Below are 17,209 nucleotides of genomic sequence, written 5' to 3'. Positions count from 1 at the left end.
TCCAGAACCCTTTAAGGAAATTGCAGACAACAATATTCTTTCCGAACACTTTGAGGTATAGAATATAATGGGCACATTGTCATGTATCAAGTTTCAAAACATTTATTAATCTATTGAAAAGACCTGAGGGGCTTCCAAATCTGAGGCGGTCTCATGAAATTCAATAGTAATATTCTAAACAGTTGAAATAACCCTTGATACTTTTAACCCATACCAATATCTAAAGAGTTAATGTAAACTTTACACGTCCATAGAAGATTTCATGAAAACAAATAAGAAATTGAGGCATTGACATCAAGCTGAATATTGAACCTTTTTGACCTTCAATAATTTTGCACGGGAAAGGGTCAAAACCATGGAAGTCTGGGCAAGGAAATTATAGTGGGATCATCATATTGGGAAAGGCACTTTGAACCACCGATCTCCAATAGTTAGAGAAATAAATTCCCACCAGCACTGACGTATCGATCTCCGCAGCAGCTTCAAACATCCTTTGGTGATGCTGTATCGTTCTTCTGTTTTTGTGGACATTTCTTTAAGGAATTTAATACATCACTGTTCTAGAGGGTGAAAGCTGTCATCCCCCATCTGCACTCTGCCATCTCCCAAGCAGCCTCCCAACAACCTTCTGTGATGCTGTACCTCTCCACCGTTCTTTGGACGTTCCTGGCACCACCGTTTTCTCCGGAATACGACTGACCTGTTTGCAAAATCAGCAAAAAAGGTACAATTTACATGTAATGAACAGTCAACATTGAGATACAGCCTACATATGAGCCATATAGGTTGTTACAGTACATGTATCACTGGAATTTGTTTTAAAAAAATGAGAATTATCCCTTACCGCCCATAGCAAAGAGATACGTTCCCACAGCAACGAGTCCATGCATGGTTGACCCTGGGTACCGACAATGGACTTAGTGTTGTCCAGATGTTCAGAGAAGGGTTGTACACCTCAACATTTCTTGAACGAACTTTGGAGGTCGATCCACCTGATGCATATATCCTGCCATCTGTCAACAAAAAAAGAGATATAGATATCGCTGTTATGTTTGTATGATAGACCAATAATCTGGCACTGCAATGACAATATGAGCAGCGTTCATCAGTGATACCAAATAAGGACAAAATAACAGAACTTTAATTATGGGGTTCCTCAGGTATCAGTTATCGCACCTGTCCTACTTACTGTGTACCACTTGGGGCAGTGCACAACATCACAGCATGAGGGATAAATGGTCTATGGTGCTTTGAAGCACAAAGCTGCTCATCAGAAGATCTATTTTCAGATTCAGAATTGTATATTTAAAATGCTGTGGTAGCTAGAGATCAACTTCATTCATGAAAGCTAGATCGACTTTAATAAGCACGCTTACCAACGCAGGCATAGGCTCCATCTATTCTGGGCTCATGCATGGACCTCACTTCTTCCCACGCATTGTTTTTCCAGTCATATTTAAGGACAGTTGAGAGAGGGGTTAGTAACCGGTCTATTCCACCAAGTACAAATAGGTCTCCTTCTACCACTACCGCTCTATGATGAGATCTGGAAGAAAAAAAGAAATATTACAAAAATATGAAAAATGAGGAACTAGTACATTGCATTGTTATAAGTATTCAAAAAGAGAATAAGGCCAAATAAAAAAAAAACATGTTTGGCGTCCTGTTTTTTTGAAAAATAGGAAGGAGGCCCATTTTTTTCTTTCAAAGTGGCCGCTCAAAATGGCTGCTCGGTACATTTTCCCTGTCAGGCTATTTTTCAAGATGGCCGCTGACATTTTTTTTTTCAGAAAGAGATCCATTTTAGCAGTGTTGTTTTTCATGTTTTTTTTTCTTTAAATTTTTTTTAAAAATTTAAATTAAAAAATAAAAATAAATAAATTTTTAAAAAAGAAGGCGGCCCCCAAAAAGGAAGCGGGCGGGGACGCTCAATATGTATATCTTTAAATGACCTAAAATCAGTTTTCAAAAAAATGCATAGAGATGTGCTTGTGATATGCGAATCCTCATAGATCAAATGTAGATTGAATATTGTAAAATGTAACTGTTAAAATATTTTACATATAGGCCTACCATGTTCTCCTCACAGTGATTTGAATAAAAATTGTACAAACATCTGATAAAGAGATAATGAGATTATGAGACCTTATAAATTATTGAATAAAGGGCAAGTTCGCACAACAAATTTCACTAAATTATCTGCTATGCTGTTTCCTCATATCCTCTATTTTCATAGATGAACCCATACACGTGTAGCTAGTCCAACATAGACTAAAGAGAAACAAAATTATAATTGACCCTACCTTCCAAATGGTAGACTGGTCAGTTCAGAGCAGTCGTTATTCTCGATATCCAACTTGAAGACCCGTTTAGATGAGGTACCTTCCCTCTGCTCTGCACACCCACACAGATAGACCACGCCCCTTTCCTCATCCCTGGCAAGTGCATAATTATGCTTGTCAATCAAGTCCCACCACACCGACTCTACATTCAAACTTCTAGTCTTCAACACTTTCAGATTGGCATTCATAATGTTAGCCACACTTAGGCAAAGCACATCGTCAGGTTTGTTGCCATAGCGATTTGAGTTGGCTGATGCTAAGAGGTTTCTATCTTGATTGAAGGAGTAGAATGCATAGAGGTGACCACGGAACGGTAGGAAGTGGTACTGCGGATTGATGTTGCTAGTCGACTGTCGCCCGTGGAACCCCCTCGGCTTGGACCACTGCCTGAGGACTGTGCCGGTCCTCGTGTCGATGTCTGCAACCTCCATCGAACTGGTTTGTGGGCATCGTCGTCTCGAAGTTATACAAATGAACAAACATGATGTGAATAGTTGGAATGTACTAAATGTTTGGGAAGGTTCTAGGACACCTACCCCCTGAATATCCACCTCTCGGATACCCACCCCCAATCAACTACCCCCTAGGGCAACCACCCAGATAACAATACGGCGTTGTGCCAACGTCGGCCATGGTCGGCAGGGTCGCAGTCGGCAAGCCAACGTTGGCTAATCGTTGGGCCATCGTCGCCATTCTTTACTGATAAATGGTGGCTATTGGTTGGCTCATTCGACGTCGGGCCAATGTTGGCTGAACGTTGGTCCATTGTCGCCATTTTCACTGATAAATGGTGGCTATTGGTTGGCTATTCGACGTTGGGCCAATGTTGTCTGAACGTTGGTCCATTGTCGCCATTTTCACTGATAAATGGTGGCTATTGGTTGGCTATTCGACGTTGGTCCGATGTTGGCTGAACGTTGGTCCATTGTCGCCATTTTCACTGATAAATGGTGGCTATTGGTTGGCTATTCGACGTTGGGCTAATGTTGGCTGAACGTTGGTCCATTGTCGCCATTTTCACCGATAAATGGTGGCTATTGGTTGGCGCTTCGACGTTGGGCCAATGTTGGCTGAACGTTGGTCCATTGTCGCCATTTTCACTGAATAATGGTGGCTTTTGGTTGGCTATTCGACGTTGGGCTATTGTTGGTTTAATGTTGGTCCATTGTCGCCATTTTCACTGATAAATGGTGGCTTTGGGTTGGCTATTCGACGTTGGACCAATGTTGGCTAAATGTTGGTCCATCGTCTCAATTATCACTGATAAATATTGGCTATTGATTGGCTATTCGACATTGGGCTAATGTTGGTCCATTGTCGCCATTTTCACTGATAAATGGTGGCTATTGGTTGGCTATTCGACGTTGGGCCAATGTTGGCTGAACGTTGGTCCATTGTCGCCATTTTCACTGATAAATGGTGGCTATTGGTTGGCTATTCGACGTTGGTCCAATGTTGGCTGAACGTCGGTCCATTGTCGCCATTTTCACTGATAAATGGTGGCTTTTGGTTAGCTATTCGACGTTGGGCTATTGTTGGTTCAATGTTGGTCCATTGTCGCCATTTTCACTGATAAATGGTGGCTTTGGGTTGGCTATTCGACGTTTGGCCAATGTTGGCTAAATGTTGGTCCATCGTCTCAATTATCACTGATAAATCTTGGCTATTGGTTGGCTATTCGACGTTGGGCCAATGTTGGTTAAACGTTGGTCTATTGTCTCATTTATTACTGATAAATGTTGGCTTTTGGTTGGCTATTCGACATTGGGCTAACGTTGGCTCATTGTCGCCATTTTCACTGATAAATGGTGGCTATTAGTTGGCTATTCGACGTTGGGCCAATGTCGGCTGAACATTGGTCCATTGTCACTATTTTTACTGATAAATGGTGGCTATTGGTTGGCTATTCGACGTTGAGCTAAAGTTGGCTCAACGTTGGTCCATTGTCGCCATTTACACTGATAAATGGTGGCTATTGGTTGGCTATTCGACGTTGGGCCAATGTTGGCAGAACGTTGGTCCATTGTCTCAAATATTACTGATAACTGTTGGCGTTTGGTTGGCTATTCGGCGTTGGGCCAATGTTGGCTTCATGTTGGTCCATCGTCTCAATTTTTTTTTTAAATGGTGGCTTTGGGTTGGCTATTCGACGTTGGGCTAACGTCGGCTGAACGTTGGTCCATCATCTCAATTTTAAATTTTAAATGTTGGGTTTTGGCTGGCCATTCGATGTTGGGCCAATGTTGGCTGAACGTTAGTCCATCGTCTCAATTATTACTGATAAATTGTGGCTGTTAATTGGCTATTCGACGTTTGGCTATTAACGTTGGCTCAATGTTGGTCCATCGTTTCAAATTTTACTGAGAAATGGTGGATATGTTGGCTAATATACGCGACGTTGGGCCAACCTTGGCTTAACGTTTGTCTATATCGTCTCCATCTTTACTGATAAATAGTGCATGTATATTGGTTGGCTATATGACGTTGGGCCAACGTAGCAAATACGACCTAGTACCGCTACATCCGGGTAAAAAAAATTGCATGCGTGCGCATGCCCATGTGCTCATGCAAGTGCAACGTACGTCAGCCATATCCTGTCCATTTGTCTGGATCAGTTGCCGGGGAGTACCAACACTGCATGGTAAATGAATGATTTTCTTTCTCTTTCAACGTTATTTTTGTGAGCATGTCGCGTGAAACTGATAAATTGTATAGTGTGAGAACTCCCCGTCACAAAGCGAGGGAAATAGCATGAGAAATTGTTAAAGTAATCATTGATAATTCCCTGTCCAAAGTGAAAGTGCATGAGTACGAGTGTACCGCTCGGCGTACGCTTATATAGCATGCACATCCGCTGCGTGCAATTGAAGTGTGAGTGATGGCTATGATGGCTATGATGGGGGCCGAAGTGTCGGCATCAGATGCATTGAGTGTTTGCCGTGATAAATGTTAATATGTTCCTGACTTAGAGTTAGACCTAGATGATGTATTGATGCATCATGTTGCAGCGTCCGTGACAGTGATGATGTTCATCCCAATATGCAATATCGACCATGAATCAAATGATTGTGAATCTGTTGGTGTTACAAGTGTTGAAGGTGCTGATGCATTGTTGGAAAGACCAATTGAATCAAATAGAGCTGAATGGGAAGACGCATCATTTTTTTATGCATATCTAAATGATATTATAGTCTCTGATACTTTCAGATTTAGAAGTAGGTCCGATACTATACTCTGTAGTAGCTCAATATATGCTGATGATGATTCAGTTCGAAAAGGAATAAATTACGAGATTGGGCTGTGAATTAAGATATCCCGCTAGTACATGTTTCTAGCCTCCTGAAATCTTACAAGGGAGTGTGCCAAGTCTACCAAAATATGCAAGAACTTTGTACCAACACATTTAGTGGATTGTGAGTGTGATGTGAAAGAGGTATAGCTGGTGGGAATTACCCTCATTTTGGCATTTGCAATCATTTAAAGTCGCAATTGGCCAAGAACCTCAATTTGATCAAATAGTAAATAGGAAAAAATATTGGGGGCAGGGGTAACACTGATCGATCCCATAATTTTCATTCACAATTTTCATTCACAAATTTGATTATTGCTCCATTTTTATTCTCATTTTCAAATTAGTTTTTATTGTTTATGCACATGTATATTAAATTGCTATAATTTGAACTGAAGGTAAATATTCTAATTATTTATTTTTAACATTCTGACGTTCTTTATTAATACATTCAATTCTATATAGCTCTTCCAATTCCCAATACTTTTTTCTCCCATAATCCCTACAATTCTGAAATTTAAATATGAAATCCTGCATTTCATATCGTCAACTTTACAACAAATTCCAGATTCCTCTACCCGTTCAGATCCAGCTACCCCTACCTCGATCATCCAGAACAGCATCAACAGCACCGAGGACCCCTTCGACATCGACCCCATCAACCTCCAGAACACTGTCGACCCCAACGACCCCATTGACCTCAACATTCAGAAATATGGGTATGTCATTTGGCATTTTATTCATTTTGTATTTAGTTATACATGTAGACAGGATAGCACTTCTTAGTATTCGTTATAGTTGTGCCCTGCACACAAAGTACAAATGTACTGGATTAATGTACGTTTGTGTAGGACATAGCTGCTAACGGATGCTAGTATCTTTTTCCTGATTATATTGAGAAACTGCATTGTGATCACTTACAAAACTATTCAACAACAACAAATCTTGAAATACTGCTTATAGCAGTATTTTTTGGGAAACAATTCTGAATGCAGGGTGCCACAAAAAACAAAACACAGTCAATTGATTTGTTTCTTGTATAAGCAACTAACGATATAGCTTTGTGTTTTTGTTTCTACTTTGAAGCCCCTCGAGCTCTCTCAAGTATTGGGAGCTTACATAAATACAAAAAAAAAGTATTGGGAGCTTCACATTTCACTTCAATGTTATAATGATGTGAAAGAAAATGCCACTCTTCTTCAAAAATTTGTCCTAAAAATTAGAAAGAATACAAACTTACTAACTAAGGGTTTTGTGTTGTATGCAGAAAACGCAAATTTTGTATTATTTCATCCATATTCTACTTCAAACACATTTGTTAGGGCAATATTCTATTTGCAGAAGTGTCCGGGTGTTAATGACATCCTCTTTTACATCATACCATTTAAGTGAGATTGTGCCATCTATTCTTTGGCTAATTTTGGGATCCAACACTTAAGAGGGGCTTTAAACTGTTATCAATCAAGCATCTCAACACTGAGCAAACAGATACTATAAATTGGTTCTTTCTATTGAAGAATATTACTGCCATTTTACCTCAAATGTATATTTCCTTTGTTAAGAAGAGTGTTTGATGCTATTCTAATTAAACAAGACAAAAATAAAAGAAATCCATTCCTTTCTAATTTCCATACGTCTGGGTCATTCGCTCTAAAGTTTGAACGAAGTTATTTTCATGACAAAGTACTTCTATCCATGAAATTTCATCAAAACTAGGGAGGATGTGCCACTCAGGACTACTTCCCTTAAATGCCGTACTATTTGATTAATATCCGTACTATTTCAAGGTGATGTTTCCATGATCTGCTTTTAAATCTTGTTTGGTTTCTTTCTTCTTCTTTTTTTTGCCGCAGATGTCGAAGTTGTACCACCACAAGCTAGACAAGATTTTGATTCCGACTAACCCGTTCTTTAAAGGTCCATTGCCTTAGGAAATTAAAACTTTTATGTCTTGTATCAAGACCCTTTTAAAGCAACATAATAACAATTGTTTCATAAATAAATGCCTCCTTATATTTTTTTACAATTTTTTGAAAACCTCTCCAAGTTGCTCGTCAAATGGTGGACCCCGCCCCTTACAATTCTCAGAGTTCCTCGGAATGATTGACCACAGGATTAGTGATGTTATATCAAGAACGATCTCCGCTTAGGCAAGCTACGGTGCTTGCTAGCCAGCTCTGCAGGCATTATGTTTTGTACACAAACATAAACAATAACTTTTGTTATTAAATAGTGTGCTATGCATCTTTACTTGTTATTTATTGTGGTGAAATTTCACTAATGGCCCAATTTTAAAAAGAGAGCTATACCATGAGTCGAAGAAGGTCGTAATTGATTTGAATGCCTGTATAACGTGTGAACTAAATGCATGCTATAAAGAATTTCAAAGGTAAGAAAAAAATGTTTCATATATCTAAGTGACTGAATGTTTTTCGTACTACCTTCTTCTCAATTTAAAGAAATATTGAAAGTGGTATATCAGAGTGAAGAAACTTGTGTTTTTCCCTTTACAAGCTCTGCTCTTTCTTACTTCACTTTCAAATTTCCTCTCTTGTTATATAAACATTTAGCGATTGCTTTACTTCACACATTCAAGCAATGTATACTATCCCTCCTAAAAAAAAAACAGTTTGTAGATGTGTTAACAATAGATATGGCGACGAAATGTATCAGCATCTCTGAAATGCCTAAGCATAAAAAATGTTGGCAATTTCTCTGAATTTTATTTTTTATTTTTTATGGAACATTGTTTACATTAATTGCCTAGTTTTTGGTATGGAAATGGTGGACACTTTATTAATTTCTTTATATTTTTGTGCTGTACATATGTAGAGGAATCTTGTCATAAGCAATCGTGTTCGTCTGCCAGAAAGTTTGTTTTGTTTTACTCGGGAAGTTGTGAGGATTGTTTATTATATTCGTACAAGGAATTTCAGTATGTTATGTTGTGTTACGTGTAAGCGACAATTCATTTTATAACAGCTCCTATCGTCCTAGCATTCATTGATAGTAGGCCTATATTGTGACACATTGAGATACCTTGAGCTTGAAACTATGTTTACATCTTTTTCGAATTCAAACGAAAATACAGAAGAAAGATGTACAATAATTGTATTCACATTTACAACAGTTTGTTTATTACACATAAAATAAAGTATGTTTTATCACAAAATCAGTTTATTTTCCTTGTTCTTTTGTTTTAGAGGGAGGGGGATGTATTCAGAGCAAATTCTAAGAAGCAAGATGGTGAACTTTTCATTAAAATGGGACAAATAAGTTGTTATCAAGTTTTGATAGTGATTAAAATGTACAAGATAATAGACATGACGAAATTAAAATAACATGTCCCTCTTGCTTCAATATTGTTATTATACATATCTTCCAGCGGGATCTAAGTCGAGTTCTATAATGAACTTTTCTAAAATTCAGTCTAATTTTGATGAAATTGTTACTATCTTCATTTTGTGGATTTTGCTCTGTTTATTTAATCCAATCTTGAACTACTTGGCTTTTCCTTGTCACGTTGTGATGCATGTGTTTGACGATGACGATGTTCTTATGAACGGACGACTGATGTTGGTGTGAATATGTTTTTGAGTTGGTGTTGGTAATGTCAAAAGAATGTTGGCATGAACTGGAAAGGGGAGGTACAACGTCGGCACATGGTGGGATACGGGTTGGCATAACGTTGCTTCTACGTCGGCAAATGGTGGAGAAGAGGTTGGCATAACGTTGGTCTAGCATTGGCACATGGTGGAGGAGGGGTCGGCACTTGGTGGGAAAAGGGTTGGCATTATGTTAGGACAACGTCGGGGAGACGTCGGCACATAGTGTAAAAGGGGTTGGCATTACGTTGGTCCTACGTCAGGGAGACGTCGGCACATGGTGGAAAAGGGGTTGGCATTACGTTTGTCCTATGTCGGCATATGGTGGGATAGGGGTTGACATGACGTTGGTCATACGTCGGGGGGACGTTGGCCCGATGTTGGCTTAATGTCATTTCGTCGCTGTTGAGCCAACGTTGGCCCGCCGGCAAGAAAGCCGTTGGCCCAACATCACATTGACGACGATGGCGCAACGTAACAGCCCACGACGTCGGCACATGGTAGGATAGGGGTGGCATAACGTTGGTCCAATGTCGGAACTACGTCGGCAAATGGTTGGATAGGGGTTGGAATAACGTTGGCCCTACGTCGTGGAGACGTCGGCACATGGTTGAAAAGGGGTTGGTATAACGTTGGGCCAATGTTGAGGAGACGTCGGCACATGGTGGGATAAGGGTTGGCATAACGTTTATCCAATGTCGGAACAACGTCGGCACATGGTGGGATAGGGGTTGGCATAACGTTGGTCGTACGTCGGCACATGGTTAAAAAAGGGTTGGGACGACGTTGGTCCAATGTCGGAAAGACGTCGGCATACGGTGGAAAAGAGGTTGGCATAACGTTGGTTCAATGTCGGGAGGACATCGGCACATATGGTCGGATAGGGGTCGGCATAACGCTGGCCCGATGTTGGCTTAATGTCATTTTGTCACTGTCGGGCCAACGTTGGCCCACCGGCAAGAAAGCCGTGGGCCCAACATCATGTTGGCGACGTTGGACCAACGTAACAGCTTACGTTGGCCCCACGTTGGCGTAACGTCGTATTGTTATCTGGGCACCCTCTAGGACGACTTGCACATTAGCTTTGAGTTTTTTTTATTTGTCTGTCACTCACTTCCCCTGCACGTGTTCCTGCGGCCGCGCACCTTTTTCTGAACAAAGTATGACAATATTATGTAAGAGAGATGGTACTCAAATGGAAGAAGAAGAAGAAAAGTGGTTTAGTGTCAGCAAGTTACCACATTTGGCAAAGATGGGGCCTTAAAGCAAAGATATTTTGCCATCAAGTTTGATGGCATCATCAGCTCCTGCAATATATTGTTTTTAAAAAATTCTCACCCTGCCCTTGAATTCTGAAGGCCTCCTATAGCACACACCGAGCAGAAGAAGGTTCGATTGAAGCTTTGGTTCAAAGATGATGATTTTGAGATGGTATCAAAAACCTCTTTAGCCTGGAAAGATTCTATAAAAGAAATAGAATTTTAATGTCAATACAGGAGAAAAACAGATGAACAAAAGGAGCAGATATGAGAGAATAAGAGAGCAATATAAATCAAACACTGTCTTTGCTCATTACTCAGCTGCATGTTTACCATAATCCATTCTTCAACATCATTATTTAGCAGATTTTTAGACTTGGTGTGATTCTGTGACATCATCTTTCATCAATGACTAAACTCAACTCTGCCTCCTCGCAAAAGAGCAAATGTATCTGTCAAATTAAGCCAAGAACATTTCAACTTGAATCGGACCTACCTGGCGAACTGTCCTTAGAGATTTCAGCAAGTGTCTCTCTGAATTTGTCCTTGCACTCTTGGCTGGCTTCACTCCAACATACCTTACCGAGAACAGGAAGCAGATCTGAGTCAAGAGCTTTGGGGTTATTGGTCACCCATCTCAGAAGTAGTTCAACCAGGGTGTCTTCATTTGCTGCATTCCCTATGGGGGTTCAAGTTGTAGACCATGTTTAAATTTATAAATAATTAATATGTTAATCTATTTATCTATTCATTCTCATTTATTCTAACTCGTACTGTTAACTTATTTATTCATATATTAATTTATTTAATATCTTTATTTTTTTCATTCATTTATCCATTCATTCACTTATTTATTTATATGTTTATTTTAACATCTAGTCAAATAACATCTTATCTAACCTTAAAAAAAGTGGTGTACCACAAGGTCCTTTTGCTGATATATAAACAATGCATCATCTGTTCAGAGCCAGAAGGGTGTTAACTCTGTATTAAAGAATATGGGTTGATGCCCTTCCTGTTTCAAACGGACAATGTGGACAGTTCTTGGTAAGTCTGCTCCTGTAAAAAATGAGAGTAACATCAGTTGTTTGCATGATTCTTGCAAATATCTATTGAACTTTCAACCTTGACCTACCTAAATTGACCTCCTCGAGACCAAGCAGGGCTGCCATATCCTGATGATCCACCTCAAGCACACGCTGGCTACTGCTGATCGACCGAAAATATGACTGGACATACCTCTTGCAAGGTTCAGCCAGGTCAGACACTCCATAACTCTCGGCAAACAGCCACAGCTCTGAGAAACAATAAACAAATATTACCGTAATTACTATTGAGAACAAATTTTGTCTTATAAAGACATTAAGATCATAAATTTTTCTCAATCTTCAGCAACAACAAAAAATAACATTTAGAAGAGGAATACTCATGACAACTGTCCGATGAAACAAATCAAACCAAAAGTGAAATACAAGTATGAAATTTATCGTAGATTATGAATTAATCGTTAGGGATTGTAGTACGTCTTGCAGTGTACAATCAGGTTCCAAAGTTAAATTCATGAAAACTATACAACAGAAGTGCAAGGAGTAGTGACATAAAACATCTCTATAAAAATTACACTAACAACTCCAAGATACAAGCCTCTTATTCTTTACACTACCATTTTCTTTGTGAGAAGGCAAACATAAATGTATTTGACGGATACAAAAATTGAACCTGAGGCTTTGTTTTTATTTTTAAAAATTAACATTTAAGACCAAGGTCTAATATTCTTTACACTACAATTTTCTTTGTGAGCAGGCAAATAAAAAATGTATTTGATGGATACACAAATTAAACCTGACCTTTGTTTTTAATTTAGAAATTAACATTTATGATAGGTTTAAGTTTTAAGGACTATGTTACTACATTGTTATAAATATTGTAACTCAAATAACCGAATATCAGGGTGAACAGCCCGTTTGATTTCACCTAGTGCACTGTCAGAGTCTAAGCACTTTTCAAGGTAGATGCTGCATGCATGGGAAAGCTCATCAACCTGCAGCATGGTCGAAGCAGCAAGCAGGTCCATCACTCTACGCATGGTTCCGCTAGGCAGACGACAGCTTCCCACATAGAGGAACTCCACGATAAGTGACAGACTCTCTGTGTTTACCCCACGGATCGAGATCTCCCTGTGGTCCTGTTTACTCTCCGCAAGCCCCGATGTGAACATGGCATGGAAGTAAACGCTGTTGGCAGCAAGCACGCACCGATGGGCGGGGACTGGTTCCATGGGCATATCATCCTCCCCTTGGAGGAAGACATCGCATAAGGAGTGTTCAGACTGCCGGAATGTGTTCAGTGCCTTTAGGGTTGAGTTTGGCCACTCTCGTTTGTTGGTCGCTGTCAAGGTGATCTTGGATTCCTCATCCATGTCGATAAACATCAGCAGTTGATAAACTCAACATCGGTCATCAAACGCTGAGTGGGACGTCTGTCTGGGGATGTTAAGATAAAGTTGAGATAAAGTTAAGCCCTGGAGGGAAATGTGGATGAACTACCACATTACTTAGTCTCATCGTAAGAATCAATTACAAAAAAAATACCCTGTACAGAAAAGTGAAGAACTGTCATGCAGTCTGGCCCAATCCCATCCCTATGAAGCAATACATTTTCCTAAAAATCAAATCAATAACATTTATGAATTATGTCTCGTGTCTGGACTCTGGGAAAACAGCCATTTCTAAAACATTCTGGGGATTCAGTAAATGTTTGATATGAAAAGGCAATTTATAGTAGAGGTCTATAGGCTAGATCTAGATCTAGATGTACATTTGAATTCCAGAAAAAAAGGTTGACTAATGTTAGAGGTGTATTATTAACATAAGAATAAAGTCCTATGACTGACACCGAGAGTGGTATCTAAATTGTGGGCCATGTCGTTTAAAGCCTTTTGATTGATCATAACATTGAGCGTAAGTCTATGGCTCATCATGTATTGAGCAAACTTAGAATCAATCAGTAGACCCTAGATCTATACACGGCCCTGAACTTGGCAAAGAGACTTAGACTCAATAACTTAGAGTCTATAGCATGGGCGTCAATCCTTACGTAATACCTATTGTTCAGGGGAGATGAATGAATAGATCATCCCCCCTGAACAATAGGTATCAATTACAGATCTACGCCCATGTCTAGTATTACTAGACCTATTCAAATTCATGTCTCATGCTCAAGACAGTCATTAGTCATAGAAATAGTAAAAGTCTAATAGAACAAAAATAATGGTAATGTGATTCTGATAATGAATCTAAACCGTAAACGATTCGTTCACCTAGATATTCCTATCTTAGGTAGATAGAAATGTAGTGTTGCCTACGCTACGGGCGCAGCTCAGCGTCTCGTGCTTCTCATTCATATCTACCAGCAATTTTATCAGCAGATGGGACTACACAATAAACAAACCATGACGAACATGACGATTTTAAGCTACTATATCGCATTACGTTCTACCGATCATACATGACAGTCGACTATCTGATTCGGAGTGAAAGATGGTTAACAATTCAATGACTCCTTACCTCTCAAAATAACAGGAAATGCTTTAGAATTAGAAACTGAGGTAGGCAGCGCACGACGCGTTAACGAAGTTGTCAAATTGTAAAAACTGAAGTTACGGACTAAGTTCAAAGCCATCTTCAATAAATAGAATGCACTAAGCCGTTTTGATTATTTATGGAGGTGATTTTTGTTTCTAAGATTTGTTCAGGTGAATCAAGTCGATTATTATTATTATTATTTTTGTTATAATTATAATTATTTGTTAAAGACGTATTCGTAACTTTAAAACTACATGGTGGTAGCATGGACTTTATTCGATGAAGGCATCGATGGAAACTGCGCGCGGTACATTGGGCAATGCGTATACATAAAATGACAAGTCAAGACATGAATAGTCTTAATTTCAGACGTCATACATAACATTCCTCCCCCTTTTAGTGAATTACATGGGTACATCAAAATGAAATACATGTATCAAACTGGCATGCAGACTAGGGCAGAACTATATAACAATATGGTCTTATTTTCTCAAAAAATGTTTGTATAGAGATTTGACACTGGCAAGATAGGAATGTACTCACACAACTTGATTCTATTAAAAAAATCCTATTCCATGTATAACATAAACTAGCAACATTGCTTGTATGCATGTAAATACAACAACACAAAATGTTCACTGTTATAACAACCTATTTTTACTGATCTAAGTTTTACTTGAAGGTTGTTTGACACCCAAGGAACAACACTTTTCCTCCGTGAAAATAGTCAACATATGCATTATTTGATGCATTACTCTATGCAGTACTTTATGCATTACTTTATGCATGAAAACTTTACATGGCAAGAAAATAAAACAAAATCCTTGTACTTTGATACAAAACTGATTGGATCCAAACTTTATCAACTAACTTATCTCCTGGCATAATAAAGAACAGACCAAAATAAGTAACATTTTCTCCATGAAAATCGTGTAGTATTTTTGATAAAATGTGGAACAATTTACACTGTTACTTTTAAAACATCAACACTTGTGATGAATGCACCAAATTAGCTTTCATCGCTAAAGAAAATAAATGTTTACCTTTTAATCATTGCCTTATAATTATGTAACACATATAAACAACATCTGTTGAACTTTTGCAGACTTATGCAATACAAGATTAAAAATGTTTAACCCCATAACAAATAGAGTTTGATCTACAATAGTTTCACTTGGCATAAATATAATTATCTTGCAAAATAGTTCTTTACTGCTTTGCATTGGCTTTTAGTATGTCCAATTTCCTGGCATTGATAGCATTGCTCTTTCTGAAACGGACAGGATTGATGAACATGTCTTGTCGATCCACAACGCCAACACCTTAACTTCTGGTCAGTCCACTGACCTGTGGGCTTTTCCTTCTCAGTAAGCTTGGAATTCCACTTGCTTGAAGACCTTTCTTTCATCTGCGTGGTTCTTAACTGGTGAACCTCTTTGTCTTCACTACCATTGTCACTGGAGTGCAATTGTTCAACATCTCTATTAGCTATCTCCATGGCCATGGCTACTTTCAACGCTTTATCAAATGTAAGCTCTGATTCACTAAGAAGCTTTCTTTGTGTAGCTTTGTCCTTACAACCAACTACAAGGCGATCTCGAAGCATGCTATTCAATTCTTTAAACTTGCATCCTTCACTCAACTGGCGTAAACGAGCAACAAATTGCGGGATTGTTTCACGTGATTCTTGAACACAAGTATAAAACTTATACCTTTGGACTATTTCAGTTGGTTGGGGGGCAAAATGTTCAGACAGGGTATCCTTACATACTTGGTAAGTTTTATCAATTGGTTTGTTGGGCTGCAACAATGCACGTAATGTGGCATAGGATTTACTTCCTAATCCTGATAAGAATATACCCTTCTTCTTTGCATCTGCTGTAATATCATTAGCTATAACCCATGACTCAAGAACCTCAATCCAATCTTCAAATTTATACCCTGAGTCCAACTGAGGGACATTACCAAACATTTGTGCTGCCATGTTTATGTAAGGCGCATTAAACTTGTAATGAACAACTTTATACCATAACAAATACTTGCATAAATATTTGACTTGAAATACCAATACCAAACAACAACAACATTTGGGCTCTTTCCACTTCCACACATGTATCTAACACATACACATTTCTTTGACAAGCAATTTACAACTGAAGAACAAAATTCTTGACTTAGACCTGGACTAGACTGCAAAGACTAGACGTAATTATTGTCTGATTGTTAATAGGTTCTACTGTTATTTACACTGTAAAAACCCTAGACTAATGTCTAACTCTAAACTTGTAGACCTACTTAGATCCACATCTTCACACTTGAATTACACTTCAACTTGTAATGGTACTAGTCCTGGTCTGGGACTGGTCCTTACACTCAGTTACAAAACAGATTCATCATAACAATCGACAATATTATCAAATGAGTTCTAAATGTTTATTTGCTTGCATCAACATCACCATCACTTCATGATGAGTGGTCTGGCTTTCACTTGGGTGGGTTGCTACTAGTCCGAAACTATGAACTGAGTCAACTGACACTGTCACTGAACTGGATCCTGGTCCTAAATTGAAGGCAATCACGAAGTAACAACTTCCTGTATTTCAATTTTAAGGCTAAAACAAAACACTTCCTCCTCTAGTCTACGCTGCAGTAGATCTAGATACAGGAACCTGGATTCTGAAACAATGTATGCCGGGCGGGGCTGGCTGGGCGGGGCTGGCTGGGCTGGGCTGGCTGGGCTGGGCTGGCTGGCGGGCTGGGCTGGCTGGCTGGCGGGCTGGCTAACTGGCCATGGGCTGGGCTGAATTGGCTTGCTGGCTGGCTGGGCAGGGCTGGGCTGGCTGGGCTGGGCTGGCTGGCTGGCTTGGCTGGCTGGCTGGGCGGGGCTGGCTGGGCTGGGCTGGGCTGGCTGGGCTGGCTGGCGGGCTGGGCTGGCTGGGCTGGACCCTGAACTTGGTTGGAGCTTGCATGGGCTTGGCTACTGCTACTGAGTTGCATGGCCTACTGTACTACTGCAGCACTGCCACTGGTTGATCGTCAAGTTGAAAGTTAGGCTGGGGGCATCCATTCACCATTCATCCAACTGCGGCTAATAAAGTTAAACTGATGAGGCAACATCAGCAAAACAAAT

The 17,209-nt window shown here is 39.5% G+C and overlaps 2 protein-coding genes across 2 annotated transcripts; both read right to left on the bottom strand.

Annotated features, from left to right (window-relative positions):
• Nucleotides 1-310: 310 nt before the first annotated feature.
• Nucleotides 311-14,173, bottom strand: LOC589010 (kelch-like protein 8). Its single transcript, XM_030984318.1, has 9 exons — nucleotides 14,062-14,173; nucleotides 12,470-12,978; nucleotides 11,631-11,792; nucleotides 10,992-11,174; nucleotides 10,575-10,698; nucleotides 2,304-2,798; nucleotides 1,377-1,546; nucleotides 845-1,013; nucleotides 311-700 (listed from the first exon to the last, which is right to left on the bottom strand). The coding sequence occupies exons 2-9, from the start codon at nucleotides 12,924-12,926 to the stop codon at nucleotides 553-555; spliced, it is 1,908 nt and encodes a 635-aa protein (XP_030840178.1). The 5' UTR covers nucleotides 12,927-12,978; nucleotides 14,062-14,173; the 3' UTR covers nucleotides 311-552.
• On the bottom strand, nucleotides 12,926-17,076 carry LOC105438730 (matrix-remodeling-associated protein 7-like). The gene is made up of 3 exons (XM_030985118.1): nucleotides 16,836-17,076; nucleotides 15,427-15,663; nucleotides 12,926-12,978 (listed from the first exon to the last, which is right to left on the bottom strand). Exons 1-3 carry the CDS (start codon nucleotides 17,074-17,076, stop codon nucleotides 12,926-12,928), a joined length of 531 nt encoding a protein of 176 aa, XP_030840978.1.
• Between the last annotated feature and the right edge of the window lie 133 nt (nucleotides 17,077-17,209).

This window comes from Strongylocentrotus purpuratus, unplaced genomic scaffold (genome assembly GCF_000002235.5).
Source record: "Strongylocentrotus purpuratus isolate Spur 01 unplaced genomic scaffold, Spur_5.0 spur5_scaffold_14, whole genome shotgun sequence".
Classification (NCBI taxonomy): domain Eukaryota; kingdom Metazoa; phylum Echinodermata; class Echinoidea; order Camarodonta; family Strongylocentrotidae; genus Strongylocentrotus; species Strongylocentrotus purpuratus.
This window is presented reverse-complemented; position numbering and strand designations above follow the sequence as displayed.

What these genes read in the sequence shown, in the direction of transcription:
- LOC105438730 (XM_030985118.1), bottom strand. Translation starts at nt 17,076, where the DNA reads ATGCAACTCAGTAGCAGTAGCCAAGCCCATGCAAGCTCCAACCAAGTT. An exon ending in CCCGCCAGCCAGCCAGCCCA is followed by an intron (nt 15,664 to 16,835) that starts GCCCGCCAGCCA and finishes ATCGCCTTGTAG; the next exon opens with TTGGTTGTAAGGACAAAGCT. An exon ending in TGAGAAGGAAAAGCCCACAG is followed by an intron (nt 12,979 to 15,426) that starts GTCAGTGGACTG and finishes TAACATCCCCAG; the next exon opens with ACAGACGTCCCACTCAGCGT.
- LOC589010 (XM_030984318.1), bottom strand. Translation starts at nt 12,926, where the DNA reads ATGTTTATCGACATGGATGAGGAATCCAAGATCACCTTGACAGCGACC. An exon ending in AGACTCTGACAGTGCACTAG is followed by an intron (nt 11,793 to 12,469) that starts GTGAAATCAAAC and finishes ATTGTTTCTCAG; the next exon opens with AGCTGTGGCTGTTTGCCGAG. An exon ending in CTTCAGAATTCAAGGGCAGG is followed by an intron (nt 2,799 to 10,574) that starts GTGAGAATTTTT and finishes TATAACTTCGAG; the next exon opens with ACGACGATGCCCACAAACCA.